At 45.9% G+C, this 26199-nt stretch overlaps 1 protein-coding gene across 1 annotated transcript in view; it reads left to right on the top strand.

Moving 5' to 3' along the window:
• The window catches only part of LOC125231497 (signal-induced proliferation-associated 1-like protein 1), a 38241-nt gene extending 12249 nt beyond the window's left edge, over positions 1-25992 (top strand). Inside the window, 10 exon segments of the mRNA XM_048136990.1 lie at positions 2756-2868; positions 3408-3540; positions 4415-4579; positions 6339-6508; positions 7144-7306; positions 10484-10614; positions 17771-17944; positions 18404-18505; positions 19284-19421; positions 25399-25992. Of these exon segments, the coding sequence (XP_047992947.1) occupies positions 2756-2868; positions 3408-3540; positions 4415-4579; positions 6339-6508; positions 7144-7306; positions 10484-10614; positions 17771-17944; positions 18404-18505; positions 19284-19421; positions 25399-25509 (1400 nt within the window). The 3' untranslated portion in view covers positions 25510-25992.
• Positions 25993-26199: the final 207 nt, after the last annotated feature.

Raw genomic sequence — 26199 nt, 5'->3', positions numbered from 1 at the left:
AGTTTAGGTGACAGAAGGCGAATCCAATTTGTAAACATTAAATGTGCTAAGGAAATAGTTATTTGTTATACAAGGGGGCAAAGTTGTATTTTAACGCCGAGTGTGGAATTGAAAAACGAGCAAGTGAAAGGATTCTATAGTTGAACCACGAGCGAAGCGAGTGGTTTGAGAATAGAATCCTGAACTTGCGAGTTTTTTAACACACGAGAAGTAAAATACATTTGCACCCGAGTGTAACACAAAACTTTTCCCCTCACTATAGCGAGGAAACTACAACCCAAAAAATGCGTTTATCACTGCTTCCAGTAGTTCCACAGGTGGTAAATCATCTTTATTACTAGATTCACTTACTTTTATCAATTTTAAAGCAGTTAATTTTGCTTTATTCAAGGTCAAATTACTTTACCCACTAGTGGATAAAATGCGTTTTTACCCGCTGGCATTAAAGGACAAAACACGTGTTTCCGAGCTAGTGAGGGGAAAAGAATCTTTCCGATTTTCAACGGGACACGGCTGAAGGGGCGAGCTGGTTTCGACTGCGCCCATGCATCTCAATTGTCCAGAAAGTTCATTCGAAGATCATTTTGCTTATAATAATCTGAGTAATCACAGTGAACGGTTTGACAGTATTTCAGCTAACATGTAGCTAGAGAGACTTGCTAGCTTCGTCGGTCAGGCTTCGTCTTGGACAGAACGCGGATATTTCAGCGTTTCTTGTATGTCACTCCGAGCACCCTAACCATCGGCAGCGTAGGCCATGCACTGGCCGACTAGGTGTGGCACTTTGGATTACGTTTTTATAATAAATTAATGATAGATTGTATTGTTTTGGTAATATATTTTCTACTCTTATACTACTCGTTTGGTACTCGTATAAACCTAAACTGAGATAATAAATGAATAAAAAGAAATAATTAGTGAAACTCTGACATAAGTAATAATTAATGAGACTATGCGTTTTCACATTATCCGATCTGATATCGGATGTAGGACTGATACCCCATACATTACAGGTGCTATCTTGGATTTTTTCCATTTAAATCCTTCCGACATCCGATATCGGATCGGATAATGTGAAAACGGACTAAGACAATAGATACTTGGTTAGTGTTATATATGCCTATGTATATCCCACCAAAAACATTCTGTAAAAAATAGCCGTCTCGATGGAACTGCTTGTTTATCTCTAAAAAGTAATGAAATCTACATAAAGTTCCTTACTGCGATTTCTTTATTATTATAGTTAACTAGCCTTTGCTGCGGCTTCGCTCGCGTCGCGTTAAATTCGAAAATCTCTCCACAAACTTCCATCCTCCATTCTAAGGAAGTGGGGGGATATAAAAAGAGACAAAAAGTAGCCTATGTCACTTTCCATCCCTTCAACTAAATATCTCCACTTAAAAAATTACGTCAATACGTCGCTCCGTTTTGCCGTGAAAGATGGACAAACAAACAGACACACACACTTTCCCATTTATAATATTAGTATGGATGTTGTGAGACTTGGCCGTTGAAGTGTAGTGGTGCTGGCGACAGATTGGTGCAATGGTGTCGTGGAGCACCTGGTTATAAACTTCTTTATACCCTTGTGTATAAAACAAGTTTAGGTATAAGTTTCATATTCGATGGTCCGAGCTAAGGTTCGTAAAGCCGTGAAGCCAAGCTGATAATTATTGACGCTAAACGCCGATCGAAACGCAGTCTGAAGTGGGTGATAGACGTACGATACGAGCAAGTATGCGTACTTATGGCTCGACGACCTTTTTCGATTGTGTGTCACCGTAAGTACGCGTAAAAACCGCCGCGCATAGTAGTCGACCATCCAACGCGTACTTGCTCGTACGCCTATCACCCACTTGACGTCGCGCCAACACTTTATGGAAAAAGCGGGTTTTCGACAACTAGGTACTTACCAATAAGATTTTAGACATTCAAAAATCTTCAATAATACTCAACTGTTTCGGTCGCACTCGTTCAAATATAGGGGAATATATTTATGTGAGCGAGACGGTCAGGAGATTGATTGTCAACATGATATCTATCATAAACACCGTTCGAAATGGCCTCATTAAAATCTAAATTTTAAATATACTGAAAGTAATATTACTAATCATTGACGTCACGCTCAAAATGAAAGAGATAGAAAATTTGACAGTATGGTACTCTTTTGCATGATTGTCATAATTCAAAACAAGAACGATGGCTTGCGTTGTAAACAGGGACTGAAACATGACACGGGCCCCTAGCGTCATCTATATACTTTTCACTGTATCACTTGTAATGCCGTTGAACTACCGCGTGCGTATTTAAAAAAAAAACGACATTTTTATTCAAATGACACTCTTAGTGACATCTAGTGACATAGATTTACGGCTGCCAACGGGGTACGGTATTTAGTATGGACTCTGCTGGTCCTTTATAATCGTCCTTGGTTGTAGTGTGCGGTGACTAAATAAATGGTAGATGTTTTTTGTATGGAAAGCGAGCCACCTTAACTTTTTTAGTAACGGATTAGCGATTAACGAAGTTAACTATTTGATTAACGGTGCCCAGCTATGCATGTGTCATGGTTTCGAATCCCGGCCAGTATTTTTTTTTTATATTTATATGAGTTTTTTTTTAATCTAAAGACGTGATATAATAAAATAGAACCGAAGAATAGAATATTGTTTATTAATCGCGTACCACCTTTATGTGACTTTAAATATGTGTACAAAGCACGAGAAAAAGTGTTATATAATCTGTTTGGTGGCAGCAATTTTCTCATCGCTGCTGATGAAGAGCGGCAGCAACAACAACACGGCGGTGCTGCCGCGGCTCTACAGCTGCCCCAACGACGTGCTGGTCGGAGGCGCCATGTGCTTCCATGTTAGTATACCAATATCCTTCAACCCATATTGTCTACAAGCCCCGTAGCCGAATGGCATTTTTACGACGCGAAATGAAAACGAAACGCCGCGAAAGGTAGTCTCGACGAGCGGTTCGTTTCGTGAGCGTTTGTGCATTTGGCTACGCACGCAGTTCTTGCAAAACTATCTCCGTGAAGAATAGGAAAATTATATTTGACCATATTTCATCAGATAATTAAGGATTTCAATAGTATTATTCATGACACATTACAGAGCGTTTCATGCATCTCATCATGCATTGCACTCGCAACTTGCCAAAGGTCAATCCGCGGCAAGAGAAACATGGGTCACAATTTTATGGCGTGTTCCATTTATTCACGATGCAATTTCAAGTAATAATCTATCTCCTAATAAGTGTTACTTTCATTTGCAGCTGTAGTTCAAATAAAGACTCAATGAAGTCATGACTCACGTTACTTTTACGTGGATTCACCCCAAATGTGTCTTACCGAACACATTGCACTCAGTAAAAAAAACATATAATTACCTCTTTTGTAGGTTCAAGTCCAAGATGAAGGCGCGGGCGGCGCGGTGCTGGACTGCATGCTCGGCGTCTCACCCGACACCATAGTGTTAGTAGAGGACAGCACGAGACAGGTCATACTCGTCATACCTACCAACACTCTTCTGGGTGAGTTATTTAGTAAAAGTTACTTGATTTGATACGATGAACGCAGTTTCAAATTAATTTTATTTTTATTGAATTGCGAATAACGTTTTTGGATTTATGTCATCTGCTTTTTAGGGTTCCGTTGTCAACTAGGAATCCTTATCTCAGTGACCGTTAGCACTAGACAGCTGAAATTTGGTACCAATATGGATATCAATCACGCCGACAAAGTGGTAAAATAAAAATTGGAAAAAATGTTTTGTTAGGGTAACACATGTAAAGCGGGGACTTTTTTTTTTTCATTCTAACCCCAACGTGTGATATATTGTTGGATAGGTATTTAAAAATGAATAAGGGTTTACTAAAATCGTTTTTTGATAATATTAATATTTTCGGAAATAATCGCTCCTAAAGGAAAAAAAAGTGTGTCCCCCCTCTAACTTTTGAACCATATGTTTAAAAAATATGAAAAAAAATCACAAAAGTAAAACTTTATAAAGACTAGGTTCAGTAGTTTTTGAGAAAAATACGTAAAACGACGGAACCCTACACTGAGCGTGGCCCGACACGCTCTTGGCCGGTTTTTACGAGATCATTTGGACGCAGTTACGCAAAACGTCCCAATCCACAAGATAGTGTAATAAAAATGTATGGTTATCGTTTCTGATACAGGATTTGAAATTTAATGGCATTATGAATCAACCTGTAAATAATTTTGCATCATTTACGTACAGCTCATCAAGCACTTAACGGACTCATCATCGTCACGCATCAGAAATCTATGGAAATTGTTATACAAAAAAAAATTGTGAACGCTAAATTCGGTGACAGATGGTTCGGCGCAACCGACTTTGAAGGGTTTAGAACGTTTAGTCACTCGTGTTGTATATTTCAGGTTGGGTGGCGAGCGGGGGCTGGACGCGCATATTCTACCACCGCGGCGAGTCGGTGCGCGTGCGCGACTGTCCCGCGCTGCTGCGGCGGCTCGCCGGCGTGGCGCCGCCGCACGCCGAGCTGCTGCCCGAGCGCACGCTCGCCCGCGGCGCCGCTGCGCAGCTCGGTATGTACCGGGACCCGCTCCATGCTGGAGACTAGACACGCCCCGCACGCCGAGCTGCTGCCCGAGCGCACGCTCGCCCGCGGCGCCGCTGCGCAGCTCGGTATGTACCGGGACCCGCTCCATGCTGGAGACTAGACACGCCCCGCACGCCGAGCTGCTGCCCGAGCGCACGCTCGCCCGCGGCGCCGCTGCGCAGCTCGGTATGTACCGGGACCCGCTCCATGCTGGAGACTAGACACGCCCCGCACGCCGAGCTGCTGCCCGAGCGCACGCTCGCCCGCGGCGCCGCTGCGCAGCTCGGTATGTACCGGGACCCGCTCCATGCTGGAGACTAGACACGCCCCGCACGCCGAGCTGCTGCCCGAGCGCACGCTCGCCCGCGGCGCCGCTGCGCAGCTCGGTATGTACCGGGACCCGCTCCATGCTGGAGACTAGACACGCCCCGCACGCCGAGCTGCTGCCCGAGCGCACGCTCGCCCGCGGCGCCGCTGCGCAGCTCGGTATGTACCGGGACCCGCTCCATGCTGGAGACTAGACACGCCCCGCACGCCGAGCTGCTGCCCGAGCGCACGCTCGCCCGCGGCGCCGCTGCGCAGCTCGGTATGTACCGGGACCCGCTCCATGCTGGAGACTAGACACGCCCCGCACGCCGAGCTGCTGCCCGAGCGCACGCTCGCCCGCGGCGCCGCTGCGCAGCTCGGTATGTACCGGGACCCGCTCCATGCTGGAGACTAGACACGCCCCGCACGCCGAGCTGCTGCCCGAGCGCACGCTCGCCCGCGGCGCCGCTGCGCAGCTCGGTATGTACCGAGACCCGCTCCATGCTGGAGACTAGACACGCCCCGCACGCCGAGCTGCTGCCCGAGCGCACGCTCGCCCGCGGCGCCGCTGCGCAGCTCGGTATGTACCGAGACCCGCTCCATGCTGGAGACTAGACACGCCCCGCACGCCGAGCTGCTGCCCGAGCGCACGCTCGCCCGCGGCGCCGCTGCGCAGCTCGGTATGTACCGAGACCCGCTCCATGCTGGAGACTAGACACGCCCCGCACGCCGAGCTGCTGCCCGAGCGCACGCTCGCCCGCGGCGCCGCTGCGCAGCTCGGTATGTACCGAGACCCGCTCCATGCTGGAGACTAGACACGCCCCGCACGCCGAGCTGCTGCCCGAGCGCACGCTCGCCCGCGGCGCCGCTGCGCAGCTCGGTATGTACCGAGACCCGCTCCATGCTGGAGACTAGACACGCCCCGCACGCCGAGCTGCTGCCCGAGCGCACGCTCGCCCGCGGCGCCGCTGCGCAGCTCGGTATGTACCGAGACCCGCTCCATGCTGGAGACTAGACACGCCCCGCACGCCGAGCTGCTGCCCGAGCGCACGCTCGCCCGCGGCGCCGCTGCGCAGCTCGGTATGTACCGGGACCCGCTCCATGCTGGAGACTAGACACGCCCCGCACGCCGAGCTGCTGCCCGAGCGCACGCTCGCCCGCGGCGCCGCTGCGCAGCTCGGTATGTACCGAGACCCGCTCCATGCTGGAGACTAGACACGCCCCGCACGCCGAGCTGCTGCCCGAGCGCACGCTCGCCCGCGGCGCCGCTGCGCAGCTCGGTATGTACCGAGACCCGCTCCATGCTGGAGACTAGACGTAACAGAATTTACAGAATACAACCCATGTATTTCAGCAGCCAGTGTAGTTTGCTGTACTATTCGACGTGAGCTGTCGATTTTGTCTCGAATCTTTTTGAATGTGACATTGTTTCTTCACAGGGTTCCACGTACAACCGGACGGGCTCATTATAGCGGTAGAGAGCGGCAGCACGGCAGATAAAGCTGGCGTGAAACGAGGCTCGCGTCTGCTGGAGGTGTGCCGCGCCGCCGTCGTGGCCCTACACCACGAGCAGCTGGTAGACCTGCTCAAGACCTCCGACCCCTGCACGGTAAGTGCGAGCAGGACGGATAGTCTACTTATCGAGTATCATACCTCTGTCCCGTAATTACACAAGGCCGGTGTCACACGAGGCTCTTGTCAGCGGAGAGCGTGCCGCGCCGCCGTCGTGGCATCTTGAATAGCTGGTCTATCTGCTCAAGACCTCCAACCCCTGCACGGTGAGTACGAGCAAGATAGACGGTCTACTTACCCAGTAATACATCTACACAACAAGGATGGTGTCACTCGAGGCTCGCGCCTCGGAGGTATCACCACGAGCAGCTGGTAGACCTGTTCATGCTCCTGCACGGTGAGTGTAAACACGCTGCACTCTCCCAGTAATATATCTCCGTCCTCTATCTACACAACAAGGCTGGTGTGACACGGCGCTCGCTCCTGCTGGGCCGGTGTTCCAGAAGTTTGCAGGTGCGAGGAGGAGGTAATTTTGTCGGAGGTGTGAACAATGACAACATTATTTAGGGCCACTTGCACCACTCTCTTAACTCAAGGTTAGTGGGCTGTCAACTGTCGAACTCCATGTAAAATGGTAGGTTAACCTCGGGTTAACCCTCCATTTTCGGTGGTGCAAGTGACCCTTATTGGTTTAACTTTGCATAGTTTATTTACTTATCCGTTATTGTGCAGGTGACAACAACGAACGCGTCCAGCTACAAGTGCCTGTGCGAGTCTCCCGACTCCGAGCCGACCGCGCCCGCACGCGGCGACGCGCAGCGCCCCGGCCGCGGTCGCCGCGCCTACGAGCGGGGACACTCGCCGCCACGCTCGGATAGCTCCGGATACGGCACAGGTTAGTACAGCTACGCCAAGCTATACACTGACTTGGCTACAGGTGTCTGTGGGAGTCGCCAGCGAGAAATCGACTGCGCCCACACGTGGCGATGCGCCTACGAGCGGGGACACTCGCCGCCACGCTCGGATAGCTCCGGATACGGCACAGGTTAGTAACCGAGAAATCGACTGCGCCCACACGTGGCGATGCGCCTACGAGCGGGGACACTCGCCGCCACGCTCGGATAGCTCCGGATACGGCACAGGTTAGTACAGCTACGCCAAGCTATACACTGACTTGGCTACAGGTGTCTGTGGGAGTCGCCAGCGAGAAATCGACTGCGCCCACACGTGGCGATGCGCCTACGAGCGGGGACACTCGCCGCCACGCTCGGATAGCTCCGGATACGGCACAGGTTAGTACAGCTACGCCAAGCTATACACTGACTTGGCTACAGGTGTCTGTGGGAGTCGCCAGCGAGAAATCGACTGCGCCCACACGTGGCGATGCGCCTACGAGCGGGGACACTCGCCGCCACGCTCGGATAGCTCCGGATACGGCACAGGTTAGTACAGCTACGCCAAGCTATACACTGACTTGGCTACAGGTGTCTGTGGGAGTCGCCAGCGAGAAATCGACTGCGCCCACACGTGGCGATGCGCCTACGAGCGGGGACACCGCCAAGTTATACACTGACTTGGCTACAGGTGTCTGTGGGAGTCGCCAGCGAGAAATCGACTGCGCCCACACGTGGCGATGCGCCTACGAGCGGGGACACTCGCCGCCACGCTCGGATAGCTCCGGATACGGCACAGGTTAGTACAGCTACGCCAAGCTATACACTGACTTGGCTACAGGTGTCTGTGGGAGTCGCCAGCGAGAAATCGACTGCGCCCGCACGCGGCGATGCGCCTACGAGCGGGGACACTCGCCGCCACGTTCGGACAGCTCCGGATACGAAACCGGTTAGACAACTGTATGTAGACACTACAGTATCTATTAGTACGACTACACTGACTCAGTTTGAAGTGTCTGTGCCAGTTGGCCGACTCTGTCTACCACACCCGTACGTGACGTGGGTGGTAAGCGGCGGGTAAGTCACGGTCCGATAGCTCCGTGTACGCCACCGATCAATGCGATTACTATACTATAAAAGTTGTCTGGTAGAGATTGCCCTTTAGCCAATAGAGACAACCTGTTGTTTGCCATTGTCTATAATCAATGTTTTTGCCTCCGCTTTGTCTTTTGCTAAGACATGCACATGCCAATAAAGAGATGTGGTGTAAGGAGGAGCGTTGATGGAAACAACTTGTAGTTTAAACGTATACTTTATTAAATTACTCTGGTATATTTATCTGCGATTATTTCGATTGCACATAATACTTTTGCTTGCAATGATTGTAGAAATATTACACATCGACCACAGCGTAGGTAATTCTATATACGCTGGGGAAACCTTTATAAACATCCCACATAGCCCGTATTTCGACACTATATGATCGGTGGGTAAAAAGTACTTTTTTCTATTATCCCTTACAATTTTTTACATTTTGCTTATACTTATCGCAAACGTAATCTTCAAGCAAGCAAACAACGATCGTCTTAGAGCACTTTGATTGTAAGAGACCGCCGACCGATTATCCGTATCCCTCTAACGATACCCATATTATCCGTATCCGTATCCCTATCCGTATCCCTATCTCTATCCCTATCGCTATCGCTATCGCTAACGCTATGGCTATCGCTATCCCTATCGCTATGCCTATCCCTTATCAAGATAACACTAAGTTCTCGCGCTTTGTACACATATTTAAAGTCACATACAGGTCGAAAGCGATTAATTAACATTATTTTTACCTTTTTTCCCAACGTTTCGGCCAGGTTGCACTGGCCGTGGTCGCGGAAGACTGACGTCCCAGCAAAATGTCACCGGAGATGTAAACAACACAAAACTACCCGATATTAATTTATATAAATATTCGGGGTAGACAAATAAATATAATTTACCCGCATGTAATTATTTACGACATCACATTAGAAACCTCAAAAATAACAGTACTTCTCCACTATTTAATGGATGTTATTATACATGTAAACCTTCCTCTTGAATCACTCTATCTATTAAAAAAAACCGCATCAAAATCCGTTGCGTAGTTTCAAAGATTTAAGCATACAAAGGGACATAGGGACAGAGAAAGCGACTTTGTTTTATACTATGTAGTGACATCGCTATCCCTATCGCTATCCCTATCATTCATTCATTCATTTATTCCTTTATCAAACATAGTTTTACATGTCAACAAAATTACATATAAATACATTCTTCTTTGTTATTTTTTGTTATTAAGTGTCTACAGTCGGCACTTATAACTTACATAGTTAATGCAAACATGCTGTCGAAGATACATTTCATTTTTATAATTCAAAATGGTTGGTATAGTGAACCAGTTCAAGAGTGCACGTCGTTGAAAAATTCGTCAACAGTGTAATACGCTTCAAGCATAAGTTTATTTTTAAGTTTATTTACGAATTTACGATTATCGCTATCCCTATCGCTATCCCTATCCCTTATCAAGATAACACTTTCTCGCGCTTTGTACACATATTTAAAATCACATACAGACAGGTCGAATGCGATTAATTAACATTATTTTTACCTTTTTTCCCAACGTTTCGGCCAGGTTGCACTGGCCGTGGTCGCGGAAGACTGACGTCCCAGCAAAATGTCACCCCATGTAAACAACACAAAACTACCCGATATTAATTTATATAAATGTTCGGGGTAGACAAATAAATATAATCTACCCGCATGTAATTATTTACGACATCACATTAGAAACCTCAAAAATAACAGTACTTCTCCACTATTTAATGGATGTTATAATACATATAAACCTTCCTCTTGAATCACTCTATCTATTAAAAAAAACCGCATCAAAATCCGTTGCGTAGTTTCAAAGATTTAAGCATACAAAGGGACATAGGGACAGAAAAAGTGACGTTTTATACTATGTAGTGATTACTGGTATATGATCTTTAACCTACGGAATATATAGAGAGATTACGTGAAGGTGTGTGTAACGTATAGTGCACACTATAGTGGCAGTGTAATATCTATACAGGTATTCGGCTATAAGCGCCTACTCTGTGGAGCTTAATCTTTATTGATTCTCATGTTATGAATGTTCCCCACAGGTGGATCCGGTCGCAGCGCGCGTCGCTCTCCACAGTCGTCGCCAACGACGGAGAGCGTGCGCCGGCGCTCGCACGACGCGTCGCCGCGCCACGCGCGCCACAAGCGCGCTTCCGCGCACGGCAGCCTCACGGTCAGTTTACCACTATTCTATGTCAACGTCACTTTTTAATGATCAAAACTAATCGGCTACGTGCACGACAATTACGCCACCTACCATGTGAACTTCGAGGGGCAAATTTCAAAACATTATATGTAAACAAATATATAAAAATTTTACCTTCCAATAAAATTATTATTATTTTGCCTGGTATATCCGAGGTCTTTATCCGAGGTCTTTATAGAGAGAGTACGTCGTAGACGTCGCATCGGACCGATAGATGGCGCCATCGTTCGTTGTAAGTCGCTCCGGCGTCACACCGCCGCGATGTTGGTAGTCCCGTTTTCCCCACCTGCAACATAAGGCTCCTCGCGCCCCGACCCGCCACCAGCCACCCTCATTGTTGAGGAGAAGTGCCGACGGTATATTAAGCCTACCAGGAAGGCATCACTCAGACCTCCGATATACCAGGCAAAATAATAATAATTTTATTGGAAGGTAAAATTTTTATATTATTTGTGCCGTTTGTATATCCGAGGTCTTTATAGAGACCTGTTTATTATCTACTGGTGGCGAGTCAGCTGGCGCGCAAGCCTTTGGTAGCCCTATTGGCATAGCATAGAAGAATAAGTGAACCAGTTGTTGAACCGATTTGACAGATGTATCAGTCGAAAACGCCTTCGATCCGCGAATATCTCGGTGCCAGAAACGCCTAAAAAGATGTAGGCGAGGCTGACTTGAACAAGATACAAAAACTTTAGATACACTATTATTATTAACAGACACGTTATTTTATCAGGTTATAAACCCAATTTCAGACACAAAGTGTGGAAATTAACTGTAAAAGTAGTGTAACTATCTGTACTGTAGCAGAGTAACGTAATTGATACTGCTTTTGTCAACCCTTCGTAAAAATTATCAAAATCAATATTAGCTTTGATATGACTATTTAAAGTCCAACGTCCTACGTCCATATCAAAGACAGAAAAAGGTCATCACTCACGCGCCCAAGGGCTATTTGTTACAATATTGGTATTTTCGATCAGACTATTTCGCGTCATGCGAGCGCGGTTGCAAGCGAGACTCCTCAACTCTGAACTCTTTAGTGAGGGCATTTGAGGATACTGATCGCTCGGTAAAATTAGCCTAGAAGATGAAAAGTACGAGCGCTGTCGATTGCTACTACACTGGACGGAGGTATCAGTCGATTTCTTCAAGTCAGTCATTGACTCTTAGGGTAATCCATTACCTAATCCAAAACCCGATGCGACGGATTTCTACTTCGTGCAATGAAGGTCGACAGCGTAGACTGAGAGGTGACGTCCGTGTCACATCGCTGGTGGTTGCTGAACACGTCGTGGTAGCAGGTTAAGGGGTGAATTAAAACACCGCCACACATGCGCGCTTTGAGAGCGTAGGCGAAGCGCAATAATGGCGGTGCACCGCACAAACGCTGGCGATGCGCCTAGTGGGCGCTAGCGGGAACTAACGAGCGCGGATTGCGAGCGCAACGCGCGCGGGACGCGAGCGGAATGCGCGCGCATTCAGCGCGCTGATAGCGTAGCGTTAGCGAAGCGGAATGCGCTTTATGTGTGGCGGAGGCTTAATACGAACCGTTGTACGGCGTAATGCAGGGCTCTCGCAGACGAAGAGGTACGATGACGGGCGAAGCAGAAGAAGGCGAGGTCACCGAAGATCACTTGGCTCCCAGGGGGTGCTTACTGACCTCGTACGACAGTCTGTTGGAGTCAGCAGTTACTGTCGTAGTTACTCGTAACAGAAGAGATGTAGTCCTGCCATCGTACAGCATAACATAACATACAACCCAACTGTGCATAGCATATAGTGCTATGCGAACCTTAATCCGGCTGCATTGTAACGTAGTACATTTTCTTGGTCGTAATTAATATTTTTTTTATAAATCTAAAATCGAAATTTCTTTAATTTTATTTTGTTTCAAATCCTCAATTGGTGCAAAAATACTTGCATCCACACATGTATGCCCCTTTCTGCATAATCTGTGCACGGGTTGCCAGATAGCTAAAAATAACGCGTTGTATGAGATTTTTTAATTGTTACTCCAGTACATTTTATAAATTAAATTAATATAATTATATAGAAATAATGCAGAAATTTATCTTAAATACATAACAAAATACTGTAATATTAATACTCTAAATAAGAGGCCTGTCTGGAGTGACAATCTTGCTATGTACATCATAGTAAATCTTTCATGACTCTGATGGAGTCTCAAATAAATATAATCTATTAATTCGATATATTATGTCTTCCTGGGTTTGTCACCCTATGTCCTTGATTGCTCCATATGCAAATAGGTTAATGATCTTGGGTGGTCCATTTCCATTTTTGACCCTTTTGGGTGCACACGCACTTTCTCCACAAGACCATACCGCATGGTGGTCAAAACGGTGGAAGCAGAAGGCCTGCAATAATCCTCGGATTGAGTAAGTATCTGAATTGTTCTGATCAACTCCATAATGGCGTGAAACGTTGTGGGTTTGTTCCTAACCATGTGCTTGGTTATTCACAGGGATGATCTGTCTTCTGCTGTGGGATTGGGAGCGCTCCGCTAGGAAATTTCTTTGACCTTCAGCGGTGAGCTAATTTATTAGATTGTCTTCTATTTTGTCATGCTGGTCTTGAGAGCATTAGACTAATGTATTTTTATGTCGCTTTCAGGAGCCGGGATAAATATTAAATAGATATATAAATATTAAAAGATTATTTTCATAATATATATCTTGAACATCAAATTGATTCAAATCTTATGCAACTCTGGAAATCCTTGTGACCGGCGCAAGTTCTGGGTCCTGTTTCGCTAGAGGACGGCCTGCCTCTGCCGCATTTGTCTCGGTGTCCACGTGGCACGCGTTCCGGGTTAAAAAGTCTCCGCAGTGCAGCCAACATTCCCCGGGAGGTCCCGTGCCACCTGCCACAGCTTTCCCGAAGGTTCACCATCTTAGAGGTCGGTCCAATTTATCCTTCTAATGGTCAGGGCAACTGCGTCAGCTGCAATTTAGTTAGATTAAATTCATAGAGTCAGTAATTTAGAGCAAGCAAATATTTTTGAGAACTGGTACCTAGGGTATTTTAATAGTATAATTTCTACTTAAAAATTAAGATAACTTGTGTGAAAATTTACTTAGAACCTTTTTAAGCGACCCAGCTTCCCGCTGAGCTCTGTACATTTCATTGGTGTCGAACAAGAGAATTATAGGTCAGTTTTCACACGGTTAGCGCAGTAAGTAACTAAATTAAGAACCAACTGAACAAACACATTTTGGCAAGGATTTTCTATATAAATAAATGTTATAAAATATAAACAATCTTAAATTATTTATCTCCACATATACTTCCCCTAGCAAGCTTATTTAGACACCATTTTAATTATTTTCAATTTCAGTATTTTTTTTCTATTATTATCACTTGTGTCCTTAATTTTGTACAGCCGGAGCTTTAAGTTTATTTACCAATAAGGCACCCTGTGATAATTGGCGCCCAACGTGGGTCACTTCAGTCGCCAGCGCCACCGCCTGTTGAAGATTATTTTCCATCGGAAGAGCTTTACTTCGTACAATGTTACGATTATTGAAGGTCTTATCGGGCTGCAGATGCAAGCAAAACAGGAGCGATTGGCCTACAGCTATCGGCAGCTGTACGAGGTAATGCTGGAAACTCATACTCATAACAATATTTTAAGTTATTAATGTTTTATCTCGTATAAGTGAATTGTAAAATTCTTAATGAGATTAAATGATCTTAAACCTTAAACCTTAAACTACAGCGGTGCAACCTTCCTCTGTGGACTACGAAAGTTGTAAAATTGATGAAATCAGGGTCTACGATCGAATCAAGCACTATTAATTCAGTATAGTCGAGCCAGATGATAACTACTGAAGTCCTCCTGAGTTCCTGGCCCCTTTCGCTTTGAGCTGGAATCTCAAGTTCACTAAGGCGAAGCGGGTTTATTTTTCCCAATTTGTTTATTAGAGGCTCGGTGAACAAGTTCATCTCTCGAATGGACAGGGGGCGCCACAAGCCTCCGGGAAATCCTCGTGTACTTGGAACCCCCGCAGCCAGATTACCGATCGGTTTTGGTGTCCGCCCGGTAAACAGACGCACGCTCAGGATGCAGGACGCTGGCTCGAATTCAGATCTGGACATTCTGAAAGAGATTTTTTTATATTTTTAATTCCGCAAACCTTTACGATGTCTTTGACCTACACAATGAGCGATGTACAGGAATCACAGGGTCGTCTCGCGAGGCGCCTCTCCGATTAGATAGGTCGCGAACATCGTCAGGACACCCTCGCAGCAGTGCGGCTCCTCGTCCGGTTATTGACGTCTTACCTCGTTCAACTATGGGTGGCCAAGCCACGTTAGGACGTAGCATCTTTAGAATTTATCTGTTCTCACTTCGGCGACGGAGGAGTCCTTGGTCAAAATAGAGTGTAAATACTGTCAAAGTACTTCACGGGAACTGGAAAGAGAAGAGTGGATACCATAGTGTACGGGATGTCAGCTGATAGCGGCGCCCGGCGTCACATTGGAGGGTAGTATCAGCCTGGTCAGCAACAGAGTCTGCAACGATACCGTAGCAGACGGGGCCTGGATAGTCGTGGTCGTGGCACCATTGTAGCGGAAGACAGTGTTCGCGGTGAGCGTGACATCTTAGGCGCGACGGCAGCCGCCGACGTCGGCGTGGCGGCCAGCGACACCAAGGGAGCACATCAGCAATCTTACCAGCTTGTCACTGCAGCAGACGGTGTTACGTTCGGCGGTGAGATTGAGACGACCGTCGTCAGCTCGAAAGGCGTCTTCGATGACCCTGTCGCGTCACGCAGTATCGTGGTCGGTGGCCCTCTCGAGGTCGCCGCCGTCAGCGCGGGAGGCACCGGCGCCAGCGTGGCAGTCAGCTACATCGGTGAACAGCATCGACAGAGTTCGCGGCGTCGTCACGGCAAACGCGGCAGGAAAATTAGCGACGCCTTCGCGGCAGCCGCAGTATTGCGCTCGGTGGCGCGATGAAGGTCGCCGCGTCTGCAATCTTACCTCGTGCGATCGAGGCGACATCAAGGCGCCAGCATCAGCGTGGCGGCCGACGACACCGGTGGAAAACTTCAAGTAGCTTGCGGCGTTGTCACGGCAGACGCAGCAGAAGGATTGCGACGCCTGTGCAGCGGTTAACAGTATTACGCTCCGCATCACCACTGAGGCGCCAGCATAAGCGTGGCGGCCAGCGATACTGGTGGACAGCTACAGCAGGATCGCGGCGTTGTCACGGCAGACGAACGCTCTGCATCACCATCGAGGCGCCAGCATAAGCGTGGCGGCCAGCGATACTGGTGGACAGCTTCAGCAGGCTCGCGGCGTTGTCACGGCAGACGAACGCTCTGCATCACCATCGAGGCGCCAGCATAAGCGTGGCGGCCAGCGATACTGGTGGACAGCTTCAGCAGGATCGCAGCGTTGTCACGGCAGACGCACGCTCTGCATTACCATCGAGGCGCCAGCATAAGCGTGGCGGCCAGCGATACTGGTGGACAGCTTCAGCGGGATCGCGGCGTTGTCACGGCAGACGAACGCTCTACATCACCATCGAGGCGCCAGCATAAGCGTGGCGGCCAGCGATACAGGTGGACAGCTTCAGCAGGCTCGCGGCGTTGTCAAGGCAGACGCACGCTCTGCATCACCATCGAGGCGCCAGCATAAGCGTGACGGCCAGCGATACTGGTGGACAGCTTCAGCAGGATCGCGGCGTTGTCACGGCAGACGAACGCTCTGCATCACCATCGAGGCGCCAGCGTAAGCGTGGCGGCCAGCGATATTGGTGGACAGCTTCAGCAGGCTCGCGGCGTAGGTGGCCGCGCTGGTAGCCTGCGTATTGACGACTGATCACTAACGGCGCGGCGCTCGCGTCGGGGCAGCAGCAGACATACTTACAGCGTCGCATGCGACGCCTATGCGGCGGCCACAACGTTGTTCGGCGGCACCGCAGAGGCTCGTTAACGAGGAAGCAACTTCTACGCAACTTCGGCGGCGCCGACGTGGCGGACAACCGACACGTGTCATGTGCCATGTGACATGTTCTCCTAAAAAAAATATGAAGCTGCTCACCCATTCGTCGGAGAAATTCAAACCTCCTTGGAGCGCGGTATTCCTTCCCCGCGCCCTCCGCCGCCGCCGCCGCCGCCGCCCGCAGGTCGCGCAGCACGCGGTCGCGAAGCACGTGGTCCCCGGAGTACGTGGTCCCCGGCGGAGCAACTTACCTACGTTACCGCTTATATTCTCGCGCGAAACTTTTAATACGCGGATAACACTTCCTACTTTAGTCTCGGAAATGCGAATAGTTTAAAAAAAAGAAAACTGATTAACGGTAACGATTTTTGCAGCATGGAACTTTCTTACAAAAAAAAAAGTGGGTAGAATCATAAAGCACCGCTCGTTCATTTCTATCGTGAGAACCCCGAAAGACGAATAATGATCGCTAGCGAGGCATAATATATCTCATTATTCAAGACGAACGAGCGTAAATTAAAAGGGAAGAAAGAATTGACGGATGAAATTGAAAAATTTCATAATTCCGAAATGTTATAAGCCACTTTTTAAATAAAAACACGAATAACTCTGGTTTGACCAGGAGTAACAACGAAATAGAAACTAAAAGATTAATTTCGAGACACCATGCTGTAAAAATGTTCGCACGGAATACGCGACAACCGGTCACTTCGGCGTTCGACGAAACAATGTGGGTGGCTGGTGGCGGGTCGGGGCGCGAGGAGCCTTATGTTGCAAGTGGGGAAAACGGGACTACCAACATCGCGGCGGTGTGACGCCGGAGCGACTTACAACGAACGATGGCGCCATCTATCGGTCCGATGCGACGTCTACGACGTACTCTATAAAGACCTCGGATATACAAACGGCACAAATAATATATTTTAAAGATTTTTCGTTAATTTTAAATAAATCAAATAACAAGAGCTACTATTTCAAGGGTATTTTTGTTTTGTCTAATCGTTAGACTCGTTTTCGATACGAATCGCTCGTCATTGCGACACTGGTGCTGGATCTCATATGTTACGAAAAGTGTTTACCATTAGGCCGGTTTGTTTGCCACTGACCACCGACGTAGTGTATAAATAATGTGAGTACGTTGACAATGCAGGACGAGTTGATGCGGCTGATGGACGCGGAGCTGGGGGCCGCGGAGGGCGCGCCCCCTCCCGCCGCTGCGCCCCCCGCCCCCGCCCCCGCGCCCGCGCCCGCGCTGCCGCTGCCCGACGCCAGCGCGCTGGACTGGGCCGCGCTCGTGCACACCGCCACCCGCGCCATGCTGCAGGTACACTACACGCCATACGAATGCATTCATCGATTACTTTATGCTCATAATCATGCTATACGATCAATTGGCACGACATTCTTTGAATAAAAGTCCTTATGCTTCACCTGCGGGACTTATTTCTGTTTGACTTTCTCATGAAAACGTTCGCATTCTACCGAAGACGTAGAGAATAGAATCCTTCTGCCTTTCAGCTATTTGAGGTTCAAAAAATCAAGCAATACAATACATTTTACTTTAAACATCAGACCTGTAGTAACGCACGCAATTAAACATCAATTTACCCGACCCAAATATTACTCATAGCAATACTGAACCAAAGCTAAACGCGCTCGAAACAAGCAGTTTCCAATATTAAAATACGACAGTGATTCCCAAACTTCACTGGGTGTGGGTACCGACCCACCTAACAGAAATTGCCTAGTTCAGGAACCATCTTTACTTATAGTCTTGTTTCAGATTTGCGAAGAACATCAATATCCGTCCATAGACAATCCGGACCCCACGCTGGAACCCCTTCCGAGTGAACCACCGACCCTCGACTCGTGGTCTGAGGAACCGGTAAATATTCAACTTTTAAGGCTAACGCAGGATTCAAGATCTTGCGAGCGGTCTCGCGCGGTAAACGTCTCAAACCATGTGTCGCCACGCATTCATCTGAACTTAGACTAAATAAATTTCTATAAGATCATAGGTCTCCTACCCCAGCCTGCGGATCAAATCCAATCGTGTTCCAATCTGGACTGCAGGAGAACCCCAAATCAATGAAAACACAAACAAACCCCAAATCCATTTAATTACTATAGAGAAAATGGGAAATTTTACGGATATTTTTAAGAATTAGAATATTGTGTAAAGAATTAATTGTCGAGATAAAAAAAGTTTAAAACTTCATGTTTTCGGCGTATGGAAGTATGTACTCGTATGAAAAACCCTTTGTTTAATGTCTCCGTTTCTGGACATTATCGTAAACTTATTTAAAATTGCAAACGGGACTTTATCGCGTATTGCTATGTTTTAAACACTAACCTCAGACGTTTCAAGGGTTCAAGGTGTTCAAGTAGGTAGTCTGTCGTAGTCAGGACCAAGTGCGGGTAGTTACAAAAACTCGTACCTAGCTTGAAGATGTTGATGTCCACTTTAGCCAGTCTGCTCCAAGACCACGGGGACAATGCCGTCCTTGAAATGTCGGAGGTTTGTGTTTAAAACATAGTAGTAATACGTGATTAAGTCCCGTTTGCAATATTAAATATGTATGTGCCAAATCGTGAAAGTTGAAATAAGGAGTATCGTAAACTATTACTGTCACATAATATTGAAGGTTGTTTGTTTGGCGCAGACATCGGACGCGCCGCCACCGTCTTCGCCGGCGGCGCCGGGCGCATGCGCGTGCGCGTGTGGGCTGGGCGCGCGCGTGGCGGCGCTGGAGGCCGAGCGCGCCGCGCAAGCCCGCCACAAGCACCAGCTCGAGGAGGAGGTACGCGACCTTTGATACTACTTGTATATACAGTCAACTACAAAGGATGTATCCATGTTAGTCTTACAAAATGGAGGAACTTTTAGTATGCAAAAAATATTTACCCTTGCTTCGTGACATTTTCAGTATCCACCAAATCTTACACTATCATATCATCGATTCGTTTAAAATGCTATAATTATGTATCCGTCCAAAGTTCCTATGAATGTACACCTGGAACCTTCATTTATTACCTATCAATATGTCATTACAAATATAAGTCATATTTCAATATTCTAAAGAAATGTATCCATTTTGAATAGTTTGCTAGACGCCAACAAAGAAGTATTATTTCTCCAATAACATGAGATAGATGTATGCAATGACAAGTCTACACTGCTTTCGTGAGTTGTCAGTGTCAGTCAGACGTCAAAGCGATCACTGTAATCGCACATAGGTTAAATCTTCTATACACGGTGTTTCCGGTATCACTCAAAACCTCAGACACCCCAACTGATTTTTATTTTTTTAAACTCATCTAGAGTATTCATCTTTTAATCTGATCGTTACTTTTTTAATTGAATTTTTAATTTTCTGTACAGCTCTACTTGACTTTTAGCTCTACACTCAATGAAATAATTGCTAACTACCATCATAAACCATAAGACTATTTATTTGTGTACGTTACTGCAATGACATAAGGTTTACCAATAGACAGCTAAGATGTCACTGTAAAACACTTTAAAGCTTTGTCACAGTAAACTTCAAATTGGACAGGTAATCGCAGTAAGCAAATAAACTCAATATTCAAAATGACAAGGTTGTAATTAGGTACGAGTTCAATTTGTTATGACTTATGATAAACATTAAGATTAAACTGACAAACAACGTCAAACTAGTAGCGGAAAAAATAATCGTCCAAGTAACCGGCCAGTATTAATACCCCTAAATACTGAAAAAAGGTAAACAACCTCTAGCAATGCGATATACACAATGTTGTATTACGAGTACAATAGAATGGGCACGTAAAAAATAACTAATAATACTAATTTAAATAAAAATATTACCCCCATCAAGATATAGCTCAATCGATTCTACTCTCGATTCTGAACAAACTGTTTTCAGGTTTTTAGTGTTAAGTGAAACACGGTGTATAACAGAATACGGCACATAGTCCAAGGGAGATAGCCTAAGAACTGGCTACAGAAAAAGCATGCAATTTATAGAGCCACAAAATCCGTCTCTTTAATGCGCCTTACTATCATTATCAATAAATTCAAGCGCCTGGAAACTGTTCAGTGGTGTGTGTGGAGGAAAATAGGTTTGCAATTTGAATTGCAATTCAACAAACTAACTAAAGGGATTTCTTGGCTATATAAGTTGCAAACTTATTTTCGTGGCTAGCACATACACACACCGCTGAACAGCTGCCAGGCACCCGGATTCCATGGTTCTATAAAATAAATTGCATAGGTACCTTTTTCCGTAGCTAGTTCTCCGTCTATACGTTTTTAGGGTTCCGTAGTCAACTAGGAACCCTTATAGTTTCGCCATGTCTGTCTGTCCGTCCGTCCGTCCGCGGATAATCTCAGTAACCGTTAGCACTGGAAAGCTGAAATTTGGTACCAATATGTATATCAATCACGCCAACAAAGTGCAAAAATAAAAAATGAAAAAAAATGTTTTATTAGGGTACCCCCCTACATGTAAAGTGGGGGCTGATATTTTTTTCATTCCAACCCCAACGTGTGATATATTGTTGGATAGGTATTTAAAAATGAATAAGGGTTTACTAAGATCGTTTTTTAATAATATTAATATTTTCGGAAATAATCGCTCCTAAAGGAAAAAAAAGTGCGTGTCCCCCCCCCCTGTAACTTTTGAATCATATGTTTAAAAAATATGAAAAAATCACAAAAGTAGAACTTTATAAAGACTTTCTAGGAAAATTGTTTTGAACTTGATAGGTTCAGTAGTTTTTGAGAAAAATAAGGAAAACTACGGAACCCTACACTGAGCGTGGCCCGACACGCTCTTGGCCGGTTTTTTAACGTATAGATAGATATGCAATGGCGAACTGAATTAAGACGCAACAGGAATTATCAATTTTCCATACTTAAAAACGCTCCCGAATATTTCCTCCCTGGTTTTTGAAACTATGTAGAGCAATGATTTTTTCAACACAGAATATTATTATTTTTATCTGTGTCGGACCGTTTTGATTTTTTTTGATATTTTTATTTTGAAAGACGCGTCTTTCCCCATCAAATATTTCCAAAAACGGCCTTATTGATTATGGCCAAAACGGCCTTATTGATTATGGCGCAAAAAAGGTGTGATGTTCAAAATAAGTAACAATTAATATTGTCTTCGGTATGAAAAGGTGTGATATTCAAAATAAGTAACAATTAATATTGTGAAACACGTTACAACTCGAAAAACCGTTATTGTCGTATTATTTGGTATGAATTATTTAGAAAAAAAAAAGGTGCTCGGTTTTTTTTCATGTTTTTTTTTATACGAAAAAAAACGATTTAATCCGTTTCCATAGTTTTATTTCATAAGTAACAATTAGCCAAAAAAAACACTAAACGAATTGATTAAGATCCGATTGATTAAGTTCTGGAGTAGGAAATAGTCGAGAGTGGTACCTCGATAGACAATTGTTAATAACAAGAGTACATTTAACTAAAATTCCCAATTTAAAACGGGCCCCACCTTTCTATTTTAGCATTTTCCCTCCTGTTGCCTCTTAACAAACTACGTAAAGAAGACATTTTTGTTTTAAAATTTCGAAATCTTTTGTTTGGATTCTGTTCTGAATTTAAAGATATTGGCTACATTTCTTTGTAACATTAGGAGTTTACCTTCATTTGTCAATACACAGAGAGAGGTAATAAAAGAGGTTTGTAAGTGTACATTAAGAGGAAACGTAGTGGATACATCATTGATGCATATTAAACGAGTCGATGATAATGTAAGGTTTGATTGCTACTAGAAATGTCACGAACAAAGGGTAATTCATTAATGCAAATTAAAATTTACTTCATTTTGTAACACTAACATTTATTTATCAACTACCTTTTCTACATCAGAGATACCTATCTTGTAAGGAAGCCTATCCACGACAGTCAACATGCATACCGGAGGGGAAGATCTACGGAGACGGCCCTTCTGGAGCTGGTGGATAGAGTGGAAAAGGCCTTAGAAGATAAGGAAATAGCTCTGTCGGCCTTTCTCGACATTGAGGGCGCTTTTGATAACACTCCAATCCGGACACTGGTGGAGGGGCTAAGAATCAAAGAAGTGGACTCCACCACGGTCCGCTGGGTGCAAAGCATGCTCTTAAATAGGAAAGTTAGGCTAGACCTGCTGGATACCACACTAGAAGTGGCCACTGTGAGAGGTTGCCCGCAGGGGGGTGTCCTATCCCCACTGCTCTGGACTCTTGCAGTGGACGGACTTCTGCGTAAGTTGGCGGATCTCCAAATCGACACTCAGGGGTACGCAGATGACCTTGTGGTGACGGTGAGGGGAAACTGCCAAAGTACTATATCGTACCTTATGCAGAGGGCTCTCAACACCATAAACGCCTGGTGTGGTGAAAATGAATTGTCCATCAATGCAAACAAAACAATTATAGTTCCATTCACGAACAAACAAAGGCTGGATAAATTAAAACCTTTGGTCATGAATGGTAAAACGATTCCGTTTTCTTCAGAAGTCAAGTATCTGGGGATAACACTGGACCAGAAACTGACCTGGAACCAGCACCTGAACGGAACTCTACTGAAGGCCAAATCGGCCCTGGCAATATGCTGCCGTCTCGCAGGCAACAGATGGGGTCTTAAACCCAAAATTGCCTTATGGTTGTACACTGCTATAGTGAGACCAATAGTGTCCTACGCCTCTGTAGCATGGTACAAGAAGACGCTGCAGAAAGTGGCAGTGGCGAAGCTCAGCAGACTGCAAAGAGCTGCTTGTAGCATCGTCACTGGAGCAATGTCATCCTCTCCAACAGCGGCACTAGAGGCCCTGCTGAACCTGTCGCCACTCCACCTCTATCTGGAACTAGAAGCAAGATCCAGCATACTGAGAATAGTGGCTACAAAGAGAGGAGGGTGGATATCACAAACACTGAGACTATTTACTGAATCAGTGCTTGATATCCCTGTACTGGGGATGCCGACAGACACCATGCACCCTCAGTTCTGCCCACAGAAACTTTACTCTGTGGAAATCCCGGAAAGGGAGGACTGGTCAAACAGTCAAATATTATGGAAAGAAGGAAGCCTAAGGTGGTACACTGACGGCTCCAAATCCGGATCTGAAGTAGGCTGCGGAGTATACGGCGAAACGCCTAGAAGGGCTAAAAGCCTAAATCTAGGACGGTATTGCTCTATATTCCAGGCAGAGGTATACGCCATCTTGGAATGCGCGTCAATCAACCTGCAATGCAACTACGTCAACCATACTATTTACATCCACTCGGATAGCCAGGCGGCACTCTTAGCCCTAACTTCGGACGTCATAACGTCCAAGCTGGTTGAGAACTGCAGGCAACTATTAAACAACCTTGGATCCAAAAACAAGGTTGTCTTAAGATGGGTCCCGGGGCACGCAGGCATCGAAGGCAACGAGAAAGCCGACGAGCTTGCACGTACGGGGGCAAAGGGTAAGCACCATGGCCCAGAGCCTTTCTGCGGTATCCCGAAAAGCCTTACGAAACTAACCCTAAAGACCTACTGTCAATACAAAACTATTCAGCTCTGGAGGAACACGCCAGGCATGAACCATTCCAAGGCTCTCATCAGACTACAGCAAAAAGGCATCCTCAAATGCCTTGGCGCTGTCAAGGAACCAACTTCGCAACCTAGTGAGGGTGCTGACAGGGCATTGCCACCTGAAAAAGCACATGCACACTATCGGGAAACGTGCAAACGGGCGGTGCAGATTCTGTCTAGAGTCTGATGAAACGCCCCTGCACATCCTGGCAGAGTGCCCCTCTCTAATGCGCACACGTAACATGATTCTGGGCAGCTACCAATTTCTCCCAGAGGATGTGAGGTTTCTCGATCTCAAAAAGATACTACAAGTCTTTGAATTTGTAGGACTTGATCGAGAGTTGTAGTAGGTGGCGATCACAATAGATCAGAAATGGTCGCAGTGATACATAAGGCGCCCTGAAGCCTTACAAAGCCCCTAACCTAGAAGAAGAAGAAGAAGAACACTAACATGGACTTGACTGTTGACTGTACTCTGCCACAGTCACCTAAGCTGTGGTAGACCGTGAGCCTGGCAAAAAATAGTAGACGCCAACGTCTATGTAAATATATTTTGCATGTGGCAACTATTGAGCCACTTTTGTATGAGTAAAGTGTTGCTATGATCTATAATAAAGAAATTTAGTTCTATTTCTACTCTTTTTTGCCAAGTTTTAGAATTCATCAGGTACTAACATAGAGCATAAAAACGCTTGGTTTACGATTTATAAAGTCGTCATGCTCTTATGTGTCGAGCTATGAGCCCGAACAAAGTCTAATTCTTTCTTTTACTCTCTCTAATATAAATAAATATTATAGGACGTTCTTACACACATTGACCGAGTCCCACGGTAAGCTCAAGAAGGCTTGTGTTTTGGGTACTCAGACAACGATATATATAATATACAAATACTTATATATTCGAACCCGGGACCGCAGCTTAGCAGGCAGCGTCACTACACGCTAGGCCAGACCGGTCGTCAAACAATATCAATACAATACAATATCTCTCGGGAAAGTAATTCTAATAAAATACCTAGGATCTCCGCTATAAAATCTAAAATAAAAAAAAAATATCTTGTACTGATTAAATTTATTATATTATAACCTCTCTTTAATCCACAAAATTATGTCTCTCGAGCTCTCGGCGAAGTAATTCTCATAAAAGGTCTAGATCTTATCTAAAATAATAGAAATTTTATTTTTATATGTACTGATTTAATTTATTACAACAGGTCCGTCGCCTACGCCGTCATAACGCGCGACTACGAGAAGAGAGCGCCCGCGCCGTTTGGCAGCTGCGGCACTTCACTCAGTGGCTCAAACGGACCGTCGATCGCCAGTGATCTGCCGTCTCGCTCGCGCCCACGCCAGTTATCGTCTATCCTGCTCTACGGCGAGCAAGTAACACGATTCGTGAACATTTTGGTAACGCTTTGGCTCACGGACCGTTGATCGCCATTCGTGAGTGATCAAGTCTTACGGTGTTGGTTGCCTGTCCTGTTGCGATACGACATTAAGTATACAGGGCCCACGAATTGCGAAAGCTAAGGCAGCTACGTCGCGTCGAAATTATATCCGGCTCACTAAAACAGCAGGCATCTCGCTCTTATACCGTTAAACGTTGTCTCGCTCTAACAACAGTGACATCTAGCGTAGAAGTAACATTGTAGAACACAGCTCTTTAGGAATTGGGTTGCTGTACGGGCTAATTCACCATGGCAGGCATGAATGGAATGAACGATTATTATTTATTTATTATTTAATAATTTATTTATTTGAGAACATATTTCAATGACATTACATTTAAATCCAATGCGTCATGAAACTTAAATTAAAAAAAAAACAGTAAATAAGAACATGAAAAAAAAAAACAAACAATAAAAGTTTACAACTAAACAATTGATTTGGGCGATGACGTAACAGCGTGGCTCCGTTGGGTCGTTTGCCCTGGTGTAGGATTCGGCAGGTTATATAACCCGGCAACCTTCAAATCAAGAGTGAACCAGCCATCTTCTGGGCGAGCTCACTCCTTC

This window comes from Leguminivora glycinivorella, chromosome 1, assembly GCF_023078275.1.
Source record: "Leguminivora glycinivorella isolate SPB_JAAS2020 chromosome 1, LegGlyc_1.1, whole genome shotgun sequence".
NCBI lineage: Eukaryota > Metazoa > Arthropoda > Insecta > Lepidoptera > Tortricidae > Leguminivora > Leguminivora glycinivorella.
Note: the sequence above shows the minus strand (reverse complement) of the source record. Positions and strands in the feature narration are given on the sequence as shown.